General features: G+C 39.4%; 1 protein-coding gene across 5 annotated transcripts in view; it reads left to right on the top strand.

Annotated features, from left to right (window-relative positions):
- The first annotated feature begins 8,820 nt into the window (after nt 1–8,820).
- Nucleotides 8,821–21,361, top strand: part of slc12a2.S (solute carrier family 12 member 2 S homeolog) — a 59,157-nt gene continuing 46,616 nt past the window's right edge. The window contains exons 1-2 of one of the 5 annotated variants that reach the window (XM_018244271.2): nt 8,821–9,314; nt 10,873–11,538. In XM_018244271.2, coding sequence (XP_018099760.1) covers nt 10,942–11,538 — 597 coding nt within the window. In that variant the 5' untranslated portion in view covers nt 8,821–9,314; nt 10,873–10,941. Of the gene's footprint in view, nt 9,315–9,581; nt 9,600–10,605; nt 10,764–10,872; nt 11,539–21,361 lie in introns of those variants that run through there. The other 4 variants (XM_041580415.1, XM_041580413.1, XM_041580416.1 and 1 more) reach the window with 4 other exon arrangements.

The raw sequence follows: 21,361 nt of genomic DNA, 5'->3' as shown, positions 1-21,361 counted from the left end.
CAGAACACCATAACTGGAAATCAGATTTATTTTATTCTACATGATATACTCATGACACTTGCAATCTATAGGCTAACAAACCATATTTCTACACTATATGATTACTTGTGCTTAATTAAATTATTCTGCTTTGCATCAGCAATAACATTATGACGCCTTGCGCAATGACCTTTTTCTATCATGATCCAAGCCTTCTTTCAGCAAATTGCTGACACTGAATTATTTTTGTTTCATTAATACTCATACTGTATGAATGAATGCAGATAGGCCTGTATAAAGAAATTTTTTCCTGTTGATAAGTAAGATAATTAGGTGCAGCCCAGCATGTGGAAGTGAGCAGCATGTTCCATATAGCAGCAATTGGCTGCAGGCATTCGGGCTCTCATTTAAAAACATAGGCACAATCTGAACTAGTGCATTAATTGATAGCAACCAATCAAGTACTAGTTTTATATTTTATGATCTACAAAGGCAGATAAAAATGAATTGCTGTGGTTACTATGGGCTACTGCACTTGCAAATATGCACATATGTTAGTTAATAAGGCAGAATAACTCAAAGGAAACACAAGCTTGTCTCTCCTACAGCTGAACTACAGGGATGAATATGTATATATAACGCATCTTACCTGCCATATGACTTTCATGGACAGATGGCTACAAGGAGAACACACGACAAATAATACGGTTAAGTGAATTTATGGATATATAACTGAGTGGGGTCTATTTCGCCTAATAATATGTTTTACATATTACTTGCCTTTTGTGGGTAGATGTTCTGCTGTATTTGCAACTAACTACTATCATAGATGTAACAAACCTGTCTAGTGGTTTTTACAGAGGAGTAACAACAGTGCATCACATAGTTCCCATCCCCACTAAAAGTCCTGAATGATCTGGTATATCAACAAATGGGCCAATTTTAAACCTCCTCCTCCTTGTGGTCTAACATTTAGGACATCCACCCATTTATACTATACACATAAAATTATACTTGTATCAATCACCCTTCTATTGTTACCAAAATATTCAGCAAATAAGTTTGAACCCCAAATGTCATTTTAACTGACCACACTGTTAATATGCATTAGCCTGAAATCACAGTATAAGTGTGATTCAGGCTGTCTCCAAGAAAAGAATAGAAAAGAATTTCGCCGGCACACAGGATTTTAGGCTGCAGGGCAAGCCCTTGCAATTTTTTAATGCAGTGCAGGTGCAACGTTTCGGGGTCACGCCCCTTTGTCAACTTGACAAAGGGGCGTGACCCTGAAACGTTGCACCTGCACTGCATTAAAAAATTGCAAGGGCTTGCCCTGCAGCCTAAAATCCTGTGTGCCAGCGAAATTCTTTTCTATGATTCTGTGAGGTGGCCGATGCCTCTATCGTTGTGCACCAGGTGATTATATCAGGAAGGGTGGTGTCGGTGTGCGGTTAATCCAAAATCTTCTCAGGCTGTCTCCAAGCCACTTCTTTGAATAACTTTAGTGTGAGAACCTCTGTCTTAAGGTGGCCTTACATGGAGAGATCCGCTCGTTTGGCGATGTCGCCAAACGAGCGGATCTCCCTCCGATATGCCCACCTTGAGGTGGGCAATATCGGGCTGATCTGATCGTGGGCCCTAGGGCCCAACAATCGGATCCTAGCGAACGCGAACGGGCGGACGGATCGCGGGACCGCATCATACACGGGCCAATAAGCTGCCGACTCGGCCCGTGTATGGCCACCTTTAGGCTTATACCACCACCTGTGCCTTATTGTCTTAAAGCTCAAATGTCGTAAAACCCCAGGCATGCAGGTCTGTTATGCATATATGGTTAGTCCAGTTGTCCATAATGGTAAGAGAAGCCATGCTTATTGTCACCAACAGCTGTTCAAAGAAGAGGCAATGGTACAAAATAAAACTATAACCAGTACCTTATAGTTCCAGCAGTATTCATGCAAGCATTTCAACTAAATTTCATCTATACTGCTCTTCTATTCAAGTCAGCTATTACCTGCTTTATGCTCACCTAGGGGCTCATCCACACTGTTTGGGCACTCTACGTAGTCATCGTCAGGGACATCTAATATACTTACAATTCACTGTACAGGCACAGCATTCCATATATCTAACAGAGGCTCAACAATATTGAGAATTTTGCAGCTTGTTATAAAGTTAAATTTAAACGTAAAACACCCCTTAAGGGAAATCAGTGTTTTGGTGACAAAGTACCCCAAATACAGATAGAACTAGAAAAATGTCTAAATAAGCATGGATACAATGGGAATAGCTGCGAACGTACTAGAAAAAAATTACAGCTCACATTAACCTAAGATTTAAAAAAAGATAAAAAAAGATAAAACCACAGTTCCAGTTGCAAAAAATGGACCTTGTCTTTGAACACATTGACAGTCTTCATTAAAGGATCTTGTGCGGATTGGTGCTAGGGACCTCTGGAGCTACCTTCACCTTCAAGCTGGTGGTAATCCCAGGGTTCCCACTGCAAACTACATCAACAGGAGCAGCAGATTTGGTCCTAAGAAATCACATGCAGATGTCATTTCGACATTAAGGGCCAGAAATGTCAGTCTTGACTCAAAAAAATGTGTCCGCTACATCAGTTTTAAAGCATCAGATTCAACTGCAGCAGATGCAACTTCACTTTTACAGTGGAATTATGTGGAAAAACGGCATTCTGGGTGAATTTTATGGATATCATGTGCACTTATGTGAGCACATTATCACACAAACCCTCTCTAATACACCCTCTTATGTGTCCCCAACATGTCCCCAGTATCCCCAGCACAAACTGGCATACACCATAACCCTAGCTTGCATGTCCATTTCTCTTTATGCGTAAAAACACAAAATGCAAGTACAGAAATTTTAGTTTTTCTGATGCTTTTAATAGCATAGCATTTCTGAAACACGTTGTCACCCACTGTGTTATGTTTAAGCAATTTAGTGCCTAGCAGCTTGGAACTACTTGGGAGCTGTAGGAGATTAGTAAAGAATGTTCAGCATTCTGGCTACAGACAGACATGGTTCTAGGACAGGAAAATGATCAAACGTATAGCATATAGCACATGTTTTGTTAAGGGAGATGTAATTTGTGGAGGTGCATTGAGGCAGGACAAATAAAGAGATGAAATCATCATGACTGCACATATAAAACCATTTAATATTAAGAAAGAAATGACAGAGAAAATGAAAAATACTTTAAACAGAGAACATATGGACTAAATATGGATTTAGAAAACAAAGGTAACTTGTAAACAGGGCAAACCTTTTTCAGTTCAAACTAAACTTCCTTTCAGATATTTACAGGTATTCAAGGAACAGTAACACCACAAAAGAAAAGTGCATTAAAGGAATAACAACATAATATAATGTTGTCTTGCAATGCAAAAAATTTTGTGATTGCTTCAGAAACACTACTATAGTTTATATAAACAAGCTGCTGTGTAGGCATGGAGGCAGCCATTCAAGCACAGGATACACAGTAGATAATAGAGACGTTTTGAAGAATCCCATTGTATACTACAGAGCTTATCTGTTATCAGCTGCGTATCCTGTGCCTTTTCACCTTTTTATCTTTAAATGGCTGCCCTCCATGGCTACAAAGCAGCTTTTTTATATAAACTATAGTAGAGGTTCTGAAGCAAATACACCCGTTGTACCAATGCAGGGCAAAAGTAAATTATATTTTCATTACTTTAAAACATTTAAATTGTTTGGTGTTACTGTTCATTTAAAGGGGGTCTGTATCCAATAAGAACAATGAATAAGAACTGCTGTCTCACAAAGCAATGCTGAATGCATGGAAACGCAAAGGAACATTCTAAAGGTATTTACATTCCGGAACAGGCTGAAAGCTAATGGTAGCCAGTGTGAAATGTTATACAAAAAGGTACGACTAACATAAGGAAGAAATCTTTGACCTTTTTCCAAAGCAAAATATATTAATTTGCGTTTTCACTTTTTGAAAATAATCAAACTTTCGTATACATTGGCTGGTATACAAAATGTTCCAATATCTTTCTGTTTCCCTCATTTGGTATATGGAAAACAAATTTTGCACTCTGTAATTCTGCCCTCCATACATGCTTTTGGTTACATTCTGTTATACAATATTTTAACAGCGGGCAGATTTAATAACACACAAGAAAAAATTTACTTTGGTTTTTGACGCTTTTTTACCAGACAACACTTTTTAATTTCTTCAGTTTGTTATAACTCTTTCTCAAGATTTGTTTAGAAAGAAAAAGATCTAACCACAGATATTTTAATTCAATTGACTAAAAAAGGAATCTGACTTATGTCAGTATATTCAGGATTGTTAAGTGGAGAGAAAGATATCTCATCTTTATCAAATAAACAAAACGTGTTAAAACACTTTTGTCAATTGACTCCTTCTAGAGTCAATTGACTTAAAGGGCATGTAAAGTCTAAAATAGAATAAGGCTAGAAATGCTGTATTTTGTATACTAAATATAAACATGAACTTACTGCACCACAAGCCTAATCAAACAAATCATTTATGCTTTCAAAGTTGGCTACAGGGGGTCACCATCTTATAACTTTTTTAACCATCTTTGCAAGACTAAGACTAAGTGCACATGCTCAGTGTGGTCTGGGCTGTTTAGGGATCGTCATAAACAAAGCTGCTTGGGTTCTGCATGGCTGGTAAGTAAGGCGGGGGCTCCCCCTGCAGTTCATAAGTATGATTGTTTCCCTGCTCAGCAGTTAGGGACCATCTGACAATGCCTATCCACAGCAGTAAATGAAAGGAGAATTTCACTGCATACAGTCAGGTTTCTTATAAAAACGGTACACATTTTTTAATTAAAGTATATTGGAGATAGGTTTCTTTTTCATTAAAGAAAGTAAAAATGGGATTTTATTTTTTTGCCTTTACATACCCTTTTAGTGGTTTAACACAATAAAAAAATATTAGTAGGGGTTAATTTTCACCCTCTGTCATTCAGTAAGTCAGTTTATTAGAAATTGTATGTCATCGGGGACTTGTTTTTTGTTTATTTTGATAAATAAGGGATATCTTTCTCCCCACTTAACAACTCTTTCTCAAGCTAAATAAGAAACCAAGACACAAACTAGTGTGTTAAAGTACAATTTCATCATTGTTTATCAATACGTCACAAAAGTGCCATGGCATGGAAACCTTGAACATTAGAAAATAAATATAAAAGTGGGTTAAATCTGCTGAATTGCTAAAGATCTAAAATGTATTCAAGGACACATGCTCTGTATTTAAATATATATGTATAACTGCCCTAATTCCCCTATTTTTACATTTAGGGGAATATACCAAGTTTGGAATCAGCATCTTATCTGCCAGTTTGTGGGCAATTGCCAATAGATATCTGACTGAAAATTGGCCAGATATCTATTGGGCAGATTTAAAGATTCCACTGGGACGAGGACTGTAGTGGCTCATTAATACAGTACTCTCCCTGGCCTGCACTAGTCAAATGATCTGAATCTTGGCCAGCGGGCCAAATGATCAGATCAGCCTGATAATTTCCAGCACATAAGTGCAAAGATCTGTTTATTTTGGGACTTTGTCGAACAATTGGACCTTGAGGTATATGGCCACCTTTAGAACGGTTCACTATCCAATGATCCTTTGGAAAACTTTCTTTCCAAGGCAAGATGCTAGTCCAGGGACAGTGAAACCTAAATAATTATTGCACTGTTGCTTAACTATGAAGTACTAATAAAAAAATAGTGGTAATTATTAATCACTCAATGCAATAACAAAATTATTTTTATTTAAAGAAATAAAGTTTTATTTAAAGAAATTCTGCACTGCATGCCCTAAACCAAATGGGGCAACCTGTGATCCTCTAGATGCAGGGTTACTAAAAAAAAAAAAAATTTATCCTTGTACTAACTGTAAGGAAGACAAAGTGTAACTGATTGTACTTACTTATAGAATTTCATAGGATTCTATAAAACTAATTTAAGAGTGATTTAGAATTGGCATAGTTTCTCACACTTCAGAATGCCTCTTTTCATCCAGTAAGCATTTTATGATCGGTTTAAAAATACCTGAATGCCAGAGGACCATTAAAAATCACAAAGGGCGTGGTGGGAGTTGGAACAACACAAGAATTTTGGCACTAGTATCCATGTGTTGCAATGTGCTTGCTAAAAAGGATAAGATTACCTTGGGGTTCGATTTCCAGTAAGTTTTAAAATAATATGCTATGCAAAAAAAGATGGGATTAATTTAAGGAAGATCAAAATACCCAGATGTCATACGTAATAATTTGTAGACATAACACAAGACAAGGTTGCCTGTTTCCTTTCATCTCTAGTTAGAAGGAGCCTTCCTCATTCACAATCCCAAATGTTCATGAACCTAAAGACATACCAGTGTCACAATAAAAAATTTCACTAGCGCCTAAAAACATACCAAACAATTTGTCAAAGCAGAGGCGGCCCAGCTTCTTTTTGCATTTTACTTCAAAAACTTATAGCTACGTGTTTGTTGTATGGTTATATGCACTTTTTTGTAGCTGTGTGACTGTTTTCTCTATATTGGGATTAGCAATGACAGTGTAATATATAAAAGCACTAAACTTTAATCTCCAAAAATAATAGCACTGTGAAAACATCCATAAATAATTGATTTTACATGAGAATAAATGTGTAAATCACTGGGGGTACCAAATGGCAGGCACCCCCCCCAGTGATTGTATTCACTTAACTGTTACCCTGGGTTGGTGCTCCTGTTAGCAGAAAACTACACAGGCCCAGGGTTCTTCTATGCGAGCACCAGGGAGTGATCCTCTCCTTCTACTTTCTTTAAAATCCTGGGGCTGACACATGCACAGTAGAGGTAAAGTTTGCCATTTCACTCTATTGTGCATGTGTCAGTCATATCCTATGATAAATCCTATGATAAAACGAAATGAAATGAAAATGAAATACATTCATTCAATGCCTACTGGACATCCGTGATAACTGAAACAAACCTAGGGGCAATGTACCCTCTTCAATGCAGATCAGGAGTCACCTTTTCCTGCATCGTTACAGAAGAGAGAGCAATTGTGCACTACTAAACTAGAAAAGCTGATTTTCCTGTTTAAAAACAGTAATTTGGCTCTTAAATCATTTGTTTTGGAACAATGACCATGCCCTCTTTTTTTCCAATATGAGTTAAAGGAATAGGATTTGTGTACACTTATAGCCCACTGTTTTGATTACATTTTTTTTTATTTATTTCTTGCACTAAACAGAATATTCTTTCACTTTTTAAACTTTCTTTTGTTATGAGTGACGTTTTGTAGAGGTTTGTTTATACAGCACTCATTAACTCCTTTTATCGTCATGGCACAAAAATTATTGTAATTACGAGCACAAGACACAAACGTCTGCTTTCTAACAATTCTGTGACTCTTGGTAAAGGGGAAGTTCCCATTTATTTAACTTTTAAGTGCATTATTATATCAGTCAATTTGTTGTAACTTTAAAGGGCACCTGTTGGCCAGAAATATTTTTACCCTCCAAAGGTGCGGGTTAATAGAGTCCACACTCCAGTTGGGGGTAAAAGTTGTTTAAAAAAAAAAAAAAAGCCCCCTGCGGCTATGTCGTGCACAGTGTATACAAATAATGAGCTTCTGCCGTCACACACGTGTATGGGCAAGTTGCAGCATTAGCATTTGCTCATTATGTGCTTGCGTTTAATCCAACGTGGCCGCTTGAACTGGGAGCTCCCTCCCGGTGCAGGTGAGCTAGTGCTGGCAGGGTGCAGGCTCTATCAGCTCGACTGTGGGGGAAAACATTTTCAGCCAACAGGTGCCCTTTAAATGGTCAAATAAATAATAAATGTGGTAAGACTATCTCTTTATTGATTGGTAAGACTATCTCTTTACTGGCATTTTATGTGCCAACTAATCATTGCATTAAGAATGGTATATATAATTAAGTAAATATTTTACATCCCTTGCCTTGAACCCCCATTTCATGATGGTCTGTGTGCTGCCTCAGAGATCACCTGACCAGAAATACTGAAACTCTAACTGTAACAGGAAGTAGTGTTGAAGCAAAAGACGTAACTCTGTCTGTTAATTGGCTCATGTGACCTAACATGTATGGTTTGTTTGTGTGCACTGTGAATCCTCGAGGATTCGTACGATCGGATCTTTGCGTCTATGGCCAGCTTCAAACACAACTAGCTGGTTTTCTGTTGTGTTTCCTCAGAAGTTTTGAACGGACATCCCTTTGCAAAACTGAGAACCACATGGATGGCAACCCTAGCCCTACTGTATCTACGAGTAAGCCCAAACCTTTAATTACAGGTATGGGATCTATTATACAGAAATGGGTTATCCAGAACAGCTTTGAAATACGGCAATTTAAAAAAAAAAAATATATTTTTGATTGCTTTGCTTTTTTATTTCTGTAATAAAAAGAAATGAACTGCACTTGACAATAACTAAGTCATGCTGAGGTGAGTATCTCAGTATTTTAATGTTTTTCCTTTATTGGCCAGATTATTGTTCGGGTTTCACAAGTCTCAAAACAAAACAGAAAATGGAGACCCGACCAGGGCTTAGTAAAACCAAACTGTTCGGGTCAAACTGAACAAGTGGCAAACCAAATTGCCAGCCTCCAAGTTTAGCAGTAGGACCCCCAGACAAGTGGCAACTCAGTACAGCTGCAATTCCCATCCACTCCACTCCTGCTCATACTGAGTCACAATAGATATTTGTTATATAAAGTGGGATATTTACAAACAGCAGCTTTATACACGTGGCTACACAGCATGGCATCAGACAGTTGTACTGTACAGCAATAAATCCCATAATCCCCCACGGTCCTAGTCCTGAAAAGATGGAAGTTTATGGTTGATACCAAACAATAAGAGGGGGGTGTACAAGTGTGTGCGTCGTACAGTGCGTGAGACAGGAATTTAAAGATCGCGCTCTCTCCTCCTTGAAGTCACAGTCCCCACAGCTCTTCAATGGTTCCCCCTTGTTGGTGAGATAGCCCGGGCGCTAAGGGAGTTCCCACAACGCATGCGCCTACTCACACACCCCAAACCTGCAGGAGAGGACAATGCAGCGCGCACCGGCGAGAACCAAGTGAGGAAACAGAGAGCATCACTAGCATTGAGCTCCTCCTCTTCACCGCATCACAACCCGGAACGGCCCGGGCTCTGAGCGCATCAGGACAAGGCTGTGGAGCAGCGAGGTGAATCCGCTGGCAGCTGCACGGGGTGGTATCGTGGTTTCCCGCTGACGGGTGCCGGGTTGATTAGAAAAGCCTCTCTCTGTGTGTGTGGAACGAACATCCGGCCTGGAAAAGTGAGTGCCGGGTACAGTGTGAAGCTATTTAGCCTGTCTACGGTGCAACTAAGCTTATTCAGCTGCAATTGAACTACGGCTACCGGCATCCTCTTATATCCGGAGTTATAGTTAAGGAACATCTGGGCCCGTATGCTTTACGTCCCTGCAGTACTGTGAGCAATACGGCGAGCTTCAGGCATGGGAGAGGGTGTTGTAGCCGGTGCCAGTAGCAGAGATGGGAGAGAGAGAGAGAGAGAGGGGGGGGGGGTGTGATCCAGTGTGTCTCTGATGCTCATGCAGAAGGTAAGCACATGCTTGTGTCTCACGGGGCCAGTGCCAGGGAGGTGGCTCAGAGGCTGCAGCAGGAGATACCCGGGCAGAGACACATGGCAAGGGGGGGCGGTCACAGATGGGAAGGGAGAGGGGCTTTTGCAGCACTGACATATTAGGGATGGGGACGACATTCCTTTCTATTCTCTCTTCTCACTGGGACTTGATAATTGTGAGCAAATACGAGGTAGGGAAGTTCTGGTGAGCCATATCCTCATCCTGCACGCTTCCAGCGGAGGAGTGGCTTATTTGCCCTTTACTTATATACAGTAAAACCTCAATTTCACATCCCCTGATTTTAAGTTTCCCCTCATTTTACATTGTTGTTTTGTGGTCCCGCCTATATATTATGCCTAATACATTTCCACATTTTACATTTTCCCTGGATTTTACACCATTCTTTTCTGGCCCCCTGAAAAATGTAAAATACAGTTCAGTCCTTTCATCTGCTGCACAAAGTGACTGGGAGGTGGGGGGAGTGATCTGTGCGATTGTGGTTTAGAATGCGATCTGAACAGGTAAAATGTGAACTTGTGTGTATTATTTATATATGTGTGTGTATGTATATTTATGATTATTAAATGCTGATGTGTATATGGTCTGCTGTGGTATGATTTTGGGTATAGGACTGTGATATCCCAAGGTCACCACACAAGGAGAGGTTCAGACTGGCTCTTGATTTCAAGAGGACGCTGCTTATATTTTTAGCTGCTCGTTATTATTGTAGCTGTGCTCACAAGCCATTACAGTATTATTGCAGGTCCCTTAGGTTCTGTAAGGGTATGGCATTCCCTCAATTCCTGTGCGTTGATTAGTCATTAATGAAAAATGGCACACGGCATGACTGTTCCTATAGGATTCCTGTGATAGGATGCACAGAGCAGGGCAGGCTCTTTGTGGTGTCAGACACATCCATGCCTGATCCCTTAATGGAAGTAAGAGGCGTCTCTTCTCCGCCTTCTCCCCACCTCCTATTCCTCTTACAATAGTCACATTCATCATTCCTGAGCACCATGAAGAGGTGGTCTCTCTGATCTAGGTGTATGTTTCAGGCCAAGAAGGAGGTGTCTACACATCAACACTCGCAGTTCCTGATGTGCTGTGTTATTTCAGCCTCTGTCAGAGAAGGAGAGAGGAGTAAGTAGGGTGTAGTATTAAGTCAGAACTGTTTTAGATGACAAAGTGGAGTATTTTATTTGACAATATGTTATTGCTTCCTTACTTATTTTGCTTTTTTTTCCCCTAGAGCTTGAATTTTCAAGCGTTTCCAGCAACTGCCTTGAACATTTGTGAGTGACAGAACTGACCACAACACATGGAGCAAGCAGGGAAACCGGGCTCAGGGCAAACTGAGCAGGGAAAGTCCCCATCCAGTTCTCTTAACCCGCAGCCTTCACAGACTGCTTCTCCATCAGGCCAGGATTTGCTAGTTGATGATACACAGGCTGGACGACCCATGGGGCCTACACCGAGCCAAAGCCGCTTTCAAGTGGATCTGGTCACTGAGGGATCTAAGGAGGCAGCTGCACAGGAACTGCAACAGCAAGAAGATGGCGTCAAGCAAAGGTGTAGAGGTGGTTCAGGCAGTGATGAGGCAAAAGGACGCTTTAGAGTTAATTTTGTGGACCCAGCTGCTCCTGAAGGTATTTCACCAGAAAACGCAGATGGTGGTAGTGGTGGAGTCAGCTTCCAAAATGGAGACACTGTCTTAAGTGAAGGGAGCTTACATTCTGGTGGAACTGGACATCACTATCATTATGACACACATACTAATACTTACTACCTTCGGACTTTTGGGCACAACACAATTGATGCAGTGCCAAGGATAGACTATTACCGGCACACAGCTGCTGACCTTGGTGAAAAGCTACTGAGACCCAGCTTGGCAGAGCTGCATGATGAACTGGACAAGGTAAAGTCACTGCAGGGCCCTGTTCACTGATGCACTGTATAATATATTTGATTTAAAGGGAAGCTGTGTGAGTTTAAGGAATTCAGCAAGAGGTTTCAACAACTCTGCATATCTGAACTAGAGCTAAGAATATGATTTAACTAAAGTTTGCTTTTTTACCTGAGGTTTTGAAATGCCAGTGCCTACAAAGCCAAACCCCACTATTCTACAAAGTCAAGATATTACTGTAAGGTATGCAATCCGTTATCTGGAAACACTTTATCCAGAAATCTCTAAATTACAGAATGCCCTTCTGCTATAGACTCCTTTTTATCCAAATAATCCAAATGTTTAAAAATGATTTCCTTTTTCTCTGTGATAATAAAACAGTACATTGTACACGATCCAAACTAAGATTTAATTAATACTTATTGGAAGCAAACCCAGCCTATTCGGTTTATTTAATGTTCACATGATTTTCTAGTAGACTTAAGATCCAAATTACAGAAAGATCTGTTACCCGTAAACCCCCAGGTCCCAAACATTCTATATAAGAGATCCCATACCTGTACTAAAAGTATAACCTGCAGAATTCAATACCCCATTGCATATGCTGCAAGTTGTATGTGATTTAGTGTTGTATAAAAACATTTACTTTACAGCGCCGCAAAATATGTTGGCGCTATATAAATATATGTTAATAATAATATTTGCAAGAAGGGGATTGTTGCGGTTCTGGGCCTATATTTTCTCCCTTGCTACCCCTTCTAAAAGTTATCTAATGTATTGTTCTCACTGTAAAAAAACCTTTTCCGAATGTTATGACGGAACCTCATTTCTTCTGATCAGAATAGAAGTCCTTGTGTCAGCCGGAAGGATCCACTGGTAAATAAAGCATTAGAGAGTTTACTATATGGTCCCTTATATATTTATACATAGTTATCATATCACCCCTTAAGCGCCTCTTCTGCAGCATAAACAACCCCAACTTGGCCAGTCTTTTTTCCTAACTGAGACTTTCCATAACCGTTACGAGCTTAGTTGCCCTTCTTTGAACTTTCTGTCTTAGTCAATAATATTACGCTTCCGCACTGGAGACCAAAATATATTAATAAAGAAATAGGAAAAAACCTGTATCTGTATCATACTCACAGGTAGCATTCATTCATTAAAAAAAGGCTGACAAACATTATTGCAGGGCTCCAGCAAAGTCAATAAGAGTAAGTGCTGCATACACAAGCAGTGTATACATTAAAAAAAAATATTTATATGTATATTAAAAAAAAAAAAAATACAGACACACACACACACACACACACACACACATGCCAGTGTTTTAATACTAAGGACTTTTTAAAAGATCTAAAACTGTCAATAATTTTTTCCAGAAACTGTAACACCTTTTGGAATAACTATCGGCAAATTAATTCTCCAAATAGTTCATTTGATATCCATAGCCTGTCACAGGAGCTAGTTTATGTTTGCCAAAACGTTAGGTGATCTTTTTATTATAAATCTAAAAGGAAGCTCTAATGACATCCAGACCAAAAATCAGTAAATGCAGCAAAGGGCTCACACACAGTTTTGGAATGCAAATATGGCTGTAAATGCATTCCATTTGGTATGGACAGTAATTTGCACTTCACCCCAGGCCACACCCTAATTGGCTGTCTAGTGAATAGTATACAGACTTAAGATAGCCACATACATTCCCTATATATATGGGCCAAAATGTGTACTCCCTGATGAATATATGACCTTGGGTCATTCAGCTATTCCTCCTGCAGGCTGGAATATTCCATCAGCCAACATGCAATGATTTGCCAGTGGCTCTGCACATGTATCCCAGTGTATTCAGAACGTTTGAATTCCCCCCAAGTTGAGTTTCCCTGATAAGTAAAAAATATCAGGTAATTGTGCAAATTTGCCTTGCCCTATGATATTCTGCATATCAAATGTTTTACCTGTGCTAATTGGTGGTCATGTCAATAAAAGGTTATTTTTGGGCGCATTGCCCTCTACAATGAGGTTGATTTCCTTGTGGGTGACATAGTGCCCCGTGGGTCATCACTCTTAGGTAGTATCTTTGAGTGTAATAATAATAATAACGTAAACCGCCAATGGGAAACCGTATGCATTGCTTTGTTTTCCTGATGTTGCCTAGTGTACTGCATGGTACTTCTTCTGTTTCTATACATGACGCTTGGCCTAGATCCTTAAATCTGTATTTGTCTACTGTTTTTGCATGTCTGGGTCCCAGCTGGTGTTGGATTCTTGTAGATAATGCTGACTGGTGCTCTAAAATGGCATTATTCGATACCAGTACCAGCATAACAACAGGGCTGTCCAGTAGTGATGTGCGGGTCAGGGTTTTCCTGACTCGCAGCCGACCCTAACCCGCCCTGCTCCAGCCCGCACCTGCGCTTCCGGGGTCCTTTTATAGACCCGCCCTGCCGATGACGTCACAAAAGGGGCGGGGCGAGCAGACGCGAGACTATAAAACCGGAAGTCGGAAGACGACATTTGAAGGTGGCGGATGGGGAGAGCAGGAGAAGAGCTCAACCCGCCAGGAGCAATGCGAGGTCGACCCGAACCTGCCCGACCTGTGGGTATCGGGTCGGCCCGCACATCACTACTGTCCAGCTTTGCAACAAGAGACAGAAAAGCACATCTCCTACATCTGCAGCTACACTGAGAGGATTTTAGCCTTGAAATGCATGCTCTTGTGTACACAATGCAGGCTAAGAAATTGTATTAATTTGCTTATCTTGTAAAAAGGTCTATATAGGTGTATACAAACACTATAAAAATATTTCATTTTGCAGCATTTTTTTTTTTTTGAAAGCTGTGCTGTGCCCCATCATCTATTTTCTGTTCTCTAAACAGAGCCCTGCCCAGAGTGTTATGTTCAATGGCATCATAGACTAAGGGCAATTGAAGTTCCAATTGTTTTGTTACCCGCCCACAGAGTTATTAATTGCCTGGGCAACAAAACACTCTGCACTGCTCCTTATTAATTTGGAAGGCAACTAAATGCAGATGTAGGCACAATTATGTGTCAGGCAATTGGCACTCTGAAATTTGGCAATGAACATTTATTGGCAATGAACATTTCCACTCTAGAACTATCTAATGCGCAAATGCACCAGTATTGTTATTCAAAGGAATGATTGTCCTCTACTCCGTATATTTAAAACAGGGCATCTTCCTAGTATTGAACATAGATGGGCTGCAGCTCACCGTTTAGTTGGTAGCGGTTGTCCTGCCGGGTATCCTGCGTCAATCCCCCAATAGAGTCAATCAAAAGAGAAATCAAAGTGCAGGACAAATCCACAGCAGTATTCTTTGACTACAAAAATGTATTGGGAACGTGAAGAACACAACATGTTTCGGGCTAGGCCCTTATATTTCTCTTTTGATTGACATCTTCTTAGTATGTGCATAGCTTTCTTAAAAAGATAGGATCTATTATCCAGCAAACCTTTGTGCAAAAAAGCTCCCAATTATAGGAAGGTGAACTTCAAGATTTTACATGTTTTTTCTCTGTAGCAGTACCTTGTACTTGATCCAAACTAAGATTAAATTTATCCTTAACAATCCTATTGGGTTTATTTCATGTTTAAGTTGACGTTTTTTTGGCCATAGACACACTGATATTATCATACGAAAAATCTTTCATATAATAATCGGTGCATGTGTGGTGGGAGAGAAGGTGGCCGATATCTGTAAAAAGCATTGGATATAGGTCGTCTCGTTGATCGGTCACCGTTGTAACTATAATGCTGAATCATCAGATAGAGCTAAATAATTATTTTTGTTTTTACCGGCATATCGGACAATTCAACTCTTTACATTAGTAGAGTGGACAAAAGATCTTTCGTATGACCAATGGTCATGGGAAAAATCGTAATTGTAGCATGTATGGCCACCTGTAGAAGCTTATTTATCATGCTGTGTAAAATAGTGGAAATAAATATCACTGGTGATAGCCCATAGCAACCAATCAAATCTTTTCTTTTGTATTCTAACTGGTGGTATCTATAATTGCAATGCCATAAAAAAACATGGAAATTCATTTTTGATTAAAGTCTCTTTACTTTACAGGCCCTTTTTTGATAAAGCGCTAGAATTCCAGGATGTTGCAATTTAGTGAATCGCTATTCAGGTGTTCATTATTGGACTAGATCTAGCCTACACTGAGTACAGCAGGAACATTTTTCTTATATATTACAGTTCTTGCTATCCCCAAACTTTCCAAAAAATTTATAAATATGTATAATATAGGAAAAGTTTGACATCAGGATACATTACCTTTAATGGTGGTGGCACACGTGACGATTTGGGGGAGATTAGTCGCCTAGCGACAAATCTCCCCCCTACTTTGGGCTACTGGTCTCTCCAAATGGCCTGTATTTTTGAAGTTGCCTCACGAGGAAACTATGGACGACTTCAGCAATTCGTATGCCAAACCGCTGGCGATTCGTATTCTTTGCAGCGGGAAGGAATTTCAGGGAGATTAGTTTCCCGAAGAAGAGAACATTTGTCGCTGGGCGACTAATCTCCCCCACATCTTCACGTTTGCCACCACCCTAAAGCTGGCCATAGATGCAAAGATCTGATCGTACGAATCAACGTACGATCGGACTTTTTGATCTCCTGACTCGCCACTAACCATTCAGATCAAAGTCTTACCAGTCAGATCAAATAAAGTAGTTAAAGAACAGATCAGCCGATGTTCTGCCCCTGACAGCAATCGTACAATAGTTATGTCTGACAAAGCTAGTGACAGTCTCCCTCTGAAAATCGTACGATCAGCAATACACACAGAGATATTATCGGCAGGCGACAGAAATTTTCTAACCTGTCTGATCGACCAAACGACCGATCTCCACCGGACGAAAAATGTCGGGACTGTCCACACACGGTCCGAAAATCATATAAATCCACAATTCGTACGATCGGATCGTTGCGTCTATGGCCAGCTTAAGAGCTTGTCCTTAGTCTTTCATTGAGATTAGTCTAGGAATGTTTTTGAAGTATGTAAATAAAACTTTCTTTAAACATGAGTTACTCAAGATTGGTAGTTAAAGGGTTTGTTCAACTTCCAGTTTTTTTTCAGTTTAGGTGTTTTCAGATAGTATGCCAGAAATAAAGTATTTTTTCAATTGCTTTCTATTTTTTATTTTCTGAAATTTTCTGAAAACTGCTAAACTGAAGAAAGTGTTCAGAAAGTTAACTATCCCCTAGTAATGTAATGATTCCTGTGTTTTTAAGGTCTGGCATGCAAGCAGCAACACTCCATCTTTTTTCCACTAATATTTCTGAAGACGTTTGGTTTCCTGTCCTTCCGAGGAAGCCTTCTGTCTTCTTGACACATTTTCCAAACACACATCCACCAGAAAGGTCTGTTGCTCTCAAGACAATACAGATTATTGGCCCTGTATTCATTTTTTGCTGAATGGGGGCATCTAAAAAAACTTCCTCTACTGTTTCCCTGCTCTGTTTTGTAAATATAATGCTTGCAAATACAGTGCTATGAATTATTTTTTTAGAATGAATGCTCAGCATTTCAAAGCTCTTTCACTGTTTATGGCAGTGAAATATACATCTGAAACTATTAAGGCTCTGGCCACATTGCTGATGTGTGTACCTACAACTACTTTAACAAAATCCCAAATCACAACAGTACTGTTTCATTATTATCATTGGCAAACAATTGAAATGGGTTCCATAACCATCTCTGTGTATAGCTTTTGATGCCCTGGTCAGTGCTGTTCAACTTTCAGGTTTTTCAACGATTATTTCTCATACCATATGTTTAGGGGCCAGTTTATATATTGAAAAAGTACCCCCTCTTGTAAAATATAAGGATATTATAAGTTACCAAGTAGTTTCATGACCATATAAAAACACAAGGCCGACTGTTTTTATATAGGTCATGGAACTCCGAGGTGACTTCTAATATCCTCATATTTTCCAAAAAGGGGTACTTTTTATATATATATATATATATATATATATATATATATATATATATATATATATATATATATATATATATATATATATACATTTATTATAATAAACAAGTTTTAGTGAGTCATGTGACCAAAATGACATCACTACTCACCGTTTATAACTGATGACATCACTAGTCACTGTTTATAAGGATATCATTTACAAGATATTCATGGCTTTTGTGTATTATATTATAATAATCACATACAAAGCAGTCTGTGGAATCCCTGCAGACTGGTGGCAACAAAAATCCTTCTCATCTTGCTTGCGGTTATCCTGTTGGCCCTTATGGAAGAATGTACTCTCTGAGCCACCCAGAAATGTTCCCCCCACAACAACTTGTAGTTCCACAGATGTATTTCATTCTAGCCCTACCTTTGCAAGATAAGCAGTAATAGATTGTTGAAACTGTAGAATTCTTTTGCTACCCTATGGCCTGAAACACTTGGGCTGTGTGGGAAAAATATCCATGGCTCTAGTATGTATCAGATTGCTGTGATTTGGAATCATACATAGCCTTTGGCTACAATTACCACCTGCTGGGTGGTTACTGGGATGCAATAGGCATGCATGACAGGTTTTTCAGACAATTTACTGGGATTTAGATCACAACGGCCAATCTCTATAATCCACCTTGTCTATCAGGTGAGACATTCCTGGCCCTCTTTCCTGCACAATATACAAAATATTATTGCCTGAGTTTAACTTGCTCTGCTGGTCATTATTTTTCTGTTCAGGTTTGAGTGAGTCTGGTTGCAATAATTTCTGTGCTGTTGCTAGAATATATTTTTTTGATGAAGGCGAAGCATAAAGTGCAGTGCCTTCTGTTGTCATTCACATTTGTTATTAACTTCAGTTCAGTCTGTCCCTGAAAATGTAAATATACTTACCACAGACTAAATATTTGCTTTTTTCATAGTGAATAAACTTTATATTGTTAAGGAAAGTGCATTTTTAATCTATGAGCCCAAAAATTATGATATGATGGAACATGATTATAGAAGTACAGGTATAGGATCCATTATCCGGAAACCCATTATACAGAATGCTCCAAGTTACAGAAAGGCCAGCTCCATTATAATTAATTCAATTTTTTTACATTTTCTTTTTCTCTGTAGTAATAAAACAGTAGCTTGTACTTGATCCAAACGAAGATATAATCAATTCTTATTTGATGCAAAACCAGCCTGTTGGGTTTATTTGATGCATACATGATTTTTTAGTAGACTTAAGGTATGAAGATCCAAATTGCAGAAAGATCCCTTATCTGGAAAACCCCAACTCCTGAGCATTCTGGATAACAGATCCCATACCTGTATAATAGAAAATGAAGTAGTGGTAAGATATGGACCTTGTGGTGCTGGAGTTTTTCTTCTCAACCTTCACATATATTTCAAGCCTTGCCATTTGAAATGTAAACACAATGTTTGCATCCATCAATTCTGCTCAGCGTTAGCAGGTAGTATTGCATGCTTATGAATCCACAGATGGTTTGTTTAAGAAATGACTTACCTTGTCTGCTCTAATGTTTAATATTCCGTCATCCTTCAACCAAATGTTCCTATGCATTAACATATGACACAGTGGCATGCTTACCGCTATCATTGGCAGCGCCCTTGCCTCTGTAGGAGAAGGAAAGGCTAAAATTAAGTATTCATTATCAGAAAGGTGTTTTCGTGTGTGTGTGTGTGTGTGTGTGTGTGTGTGTGTATATATATATATATATATATATATATATATATATATATATATATATATATATATATATATATATATACACATATATATACACTCACACCAGTAAACCCTCAAAGTAATGCTGCTCTGAGTCCTCTGTCAAAAGGAACACTGCATTTCTTTCCTTCTATTGTGTACCCATGAGCTTCTGTATCAGACTGCCTGTTTTCAGCATAAACCTTTCAGGGCTAGGGCTTGAGCATGCTCAGTTTGCTCCTCTCTTCATTTCCCCCACCCTCCTCCCATCCCTGCTGTAATTCGAGCCCAGAGCTATGAGGGAGCAGGGAGAGACCCAGGCAGGCAAGTGATGTCACGCCAAGCTAAAATGGCAGCTGCTATCCTAAACAAACAGGGACAGTGTATAGAGCTGTTTACTCAGGTATGGAAAAAGCATTATAAAGAATAAATATAGTGTTATAGCTTGCACTATTGTGGCTAATCTATTGGCAATATACTGTTTTGTTAGCTTCCCTTCTCCTTTTATAGCCAGTGTAAATGCCCTCTTATTACATTGTCAAATTCTATTGATGTAATGCCTTGTAAAGGGAAATGTATGTATGTGTGCACAAAATCATTAAATCACAGGTTCACAACAGATTATAATACAATAATAATGTCATTCAAAGGCTGTGGATAAACTTGTGACGCTGACTCCAACCCCTGGACTTCCAGTTGTCCAACTGCCTGCCATATAAAGTTTTATGTTGTTTCGCTGTACAGGCTGTGAGTAAACAGAGAGGATGTTTTGTGGGGAGACTGACTTTCCCATGGCTATTTCCTACCTTTACCAGTTCTTTCTGTTCTTTTTAAGCCCCCAGTGAGAAACCTTCCCTGGAAATTACATTGCCATATTTCTGATTCCTACTCTTATTTTATATTCTTACTACTTTATATAAGGATCACCCTGTAGTTGTTTTATTCTCCCTACTTATCATGAAAATGTTGCACTTCTTTAGCCTTCTAAAGATGGCAGTTCTGTGCTGTGATGGCACTCGGAGTGCTTTGTTTTCCAAAGTCGCCCGAAGTTGTCTCATGACGAAACTAGATTTAAATTCTAGCCGGCGAGGAGGCAGTTCGGGGAGATTAGTCGCCTGAAGAAGAGGCGATTTGTGGCCGGGCGGCTAAAGCTGGCCATAGATGTAAAGATTTTTAAAAGATCTTTTTGTTATAGTGAGACCACGATTATCTTAAAACTATCGTTTAAATGTACGATTTGTCCATTAACTAAAAAGACCATTTCTAGTAGGGATACACCGAATCCAGGATTTGGTTCGGGATTCGGCCAGGATTCAGCATTTTTCAGCAGGATTCGGATTCGTCCGAATGCTTCTGCCCGGCCGAACCAAATCCGAATTTGCATATGCAAATTAGGGGTGGGGAGGGAAATCACGTGACTTTTCGTCACAAAACAAGGAAGTAAAAAATTTTTTCCCCTTCCCACCCCGGATCGGGGGTGGGATTCGGTTCGGTATTCGTCAGAATCTTTCACAAAGGATTCAGGGGTGCGGCCGAATCCAAAATAGTGGATTCGGTGCATCCCTAATTTCAAGCGATATTGTCTAGTTTAAACCAGGAAAATAAGTGTAGCTGCCTGTGTGGCCCTGCAAACATAGATTGCACTGGGACCGATAATTTTTTTTTTTAACCTGGCCGATCAACTCTCTGACAGATGTCGGACGAAAAATCATTAGATGCATGATCTTTCAATTCCCACTAACCTCACGATAATTTGACGGATTGGTTGGATTGCACTAAAATTGGTCATTCACCAACGAAAAATCTTTGAGCCTATGGGGACTTTAAATCTCCCAGAATCTTCTCGTCTGTCTCTGCCCATAGGAATTAGAAAGCAGAGGTTTATGTTTAGGCACAATATAGTTCTGATTACACGCTTACTCGACTTATCTAATATGAGGTAAATTACCGTGTTTAAGATAAATGCTCAGATCAGCTTTTACCCTAGTTAAGCCTATTTAGTAGACAGAAAGAATATGTTGTAAATCCTGATAATCGTACAATATGTAATCAAAGCTGTTTAACAGTGAAACTTGATGCAAAGCTTACTACAATTCCTTAGCGTGAATAGTAG

This window comes from Xenopus laevis, chromosome 1S (genome assembly GCF_017654675.1).
Source record: "Xenopus laevis strain J_2021 chromosome 1S, Xenopus_laevis_v10.1, whole genome shotgun sequence".
Taxonomy (NCBI): Eukaryota; Metazoa; Chordata; class Amphibia; order Anura; family Pipidae; genus Xenopus; species Xenopus laevis.
This window is presented reverse-complemented; position numbering and strand designations above follow the sequence as displayed.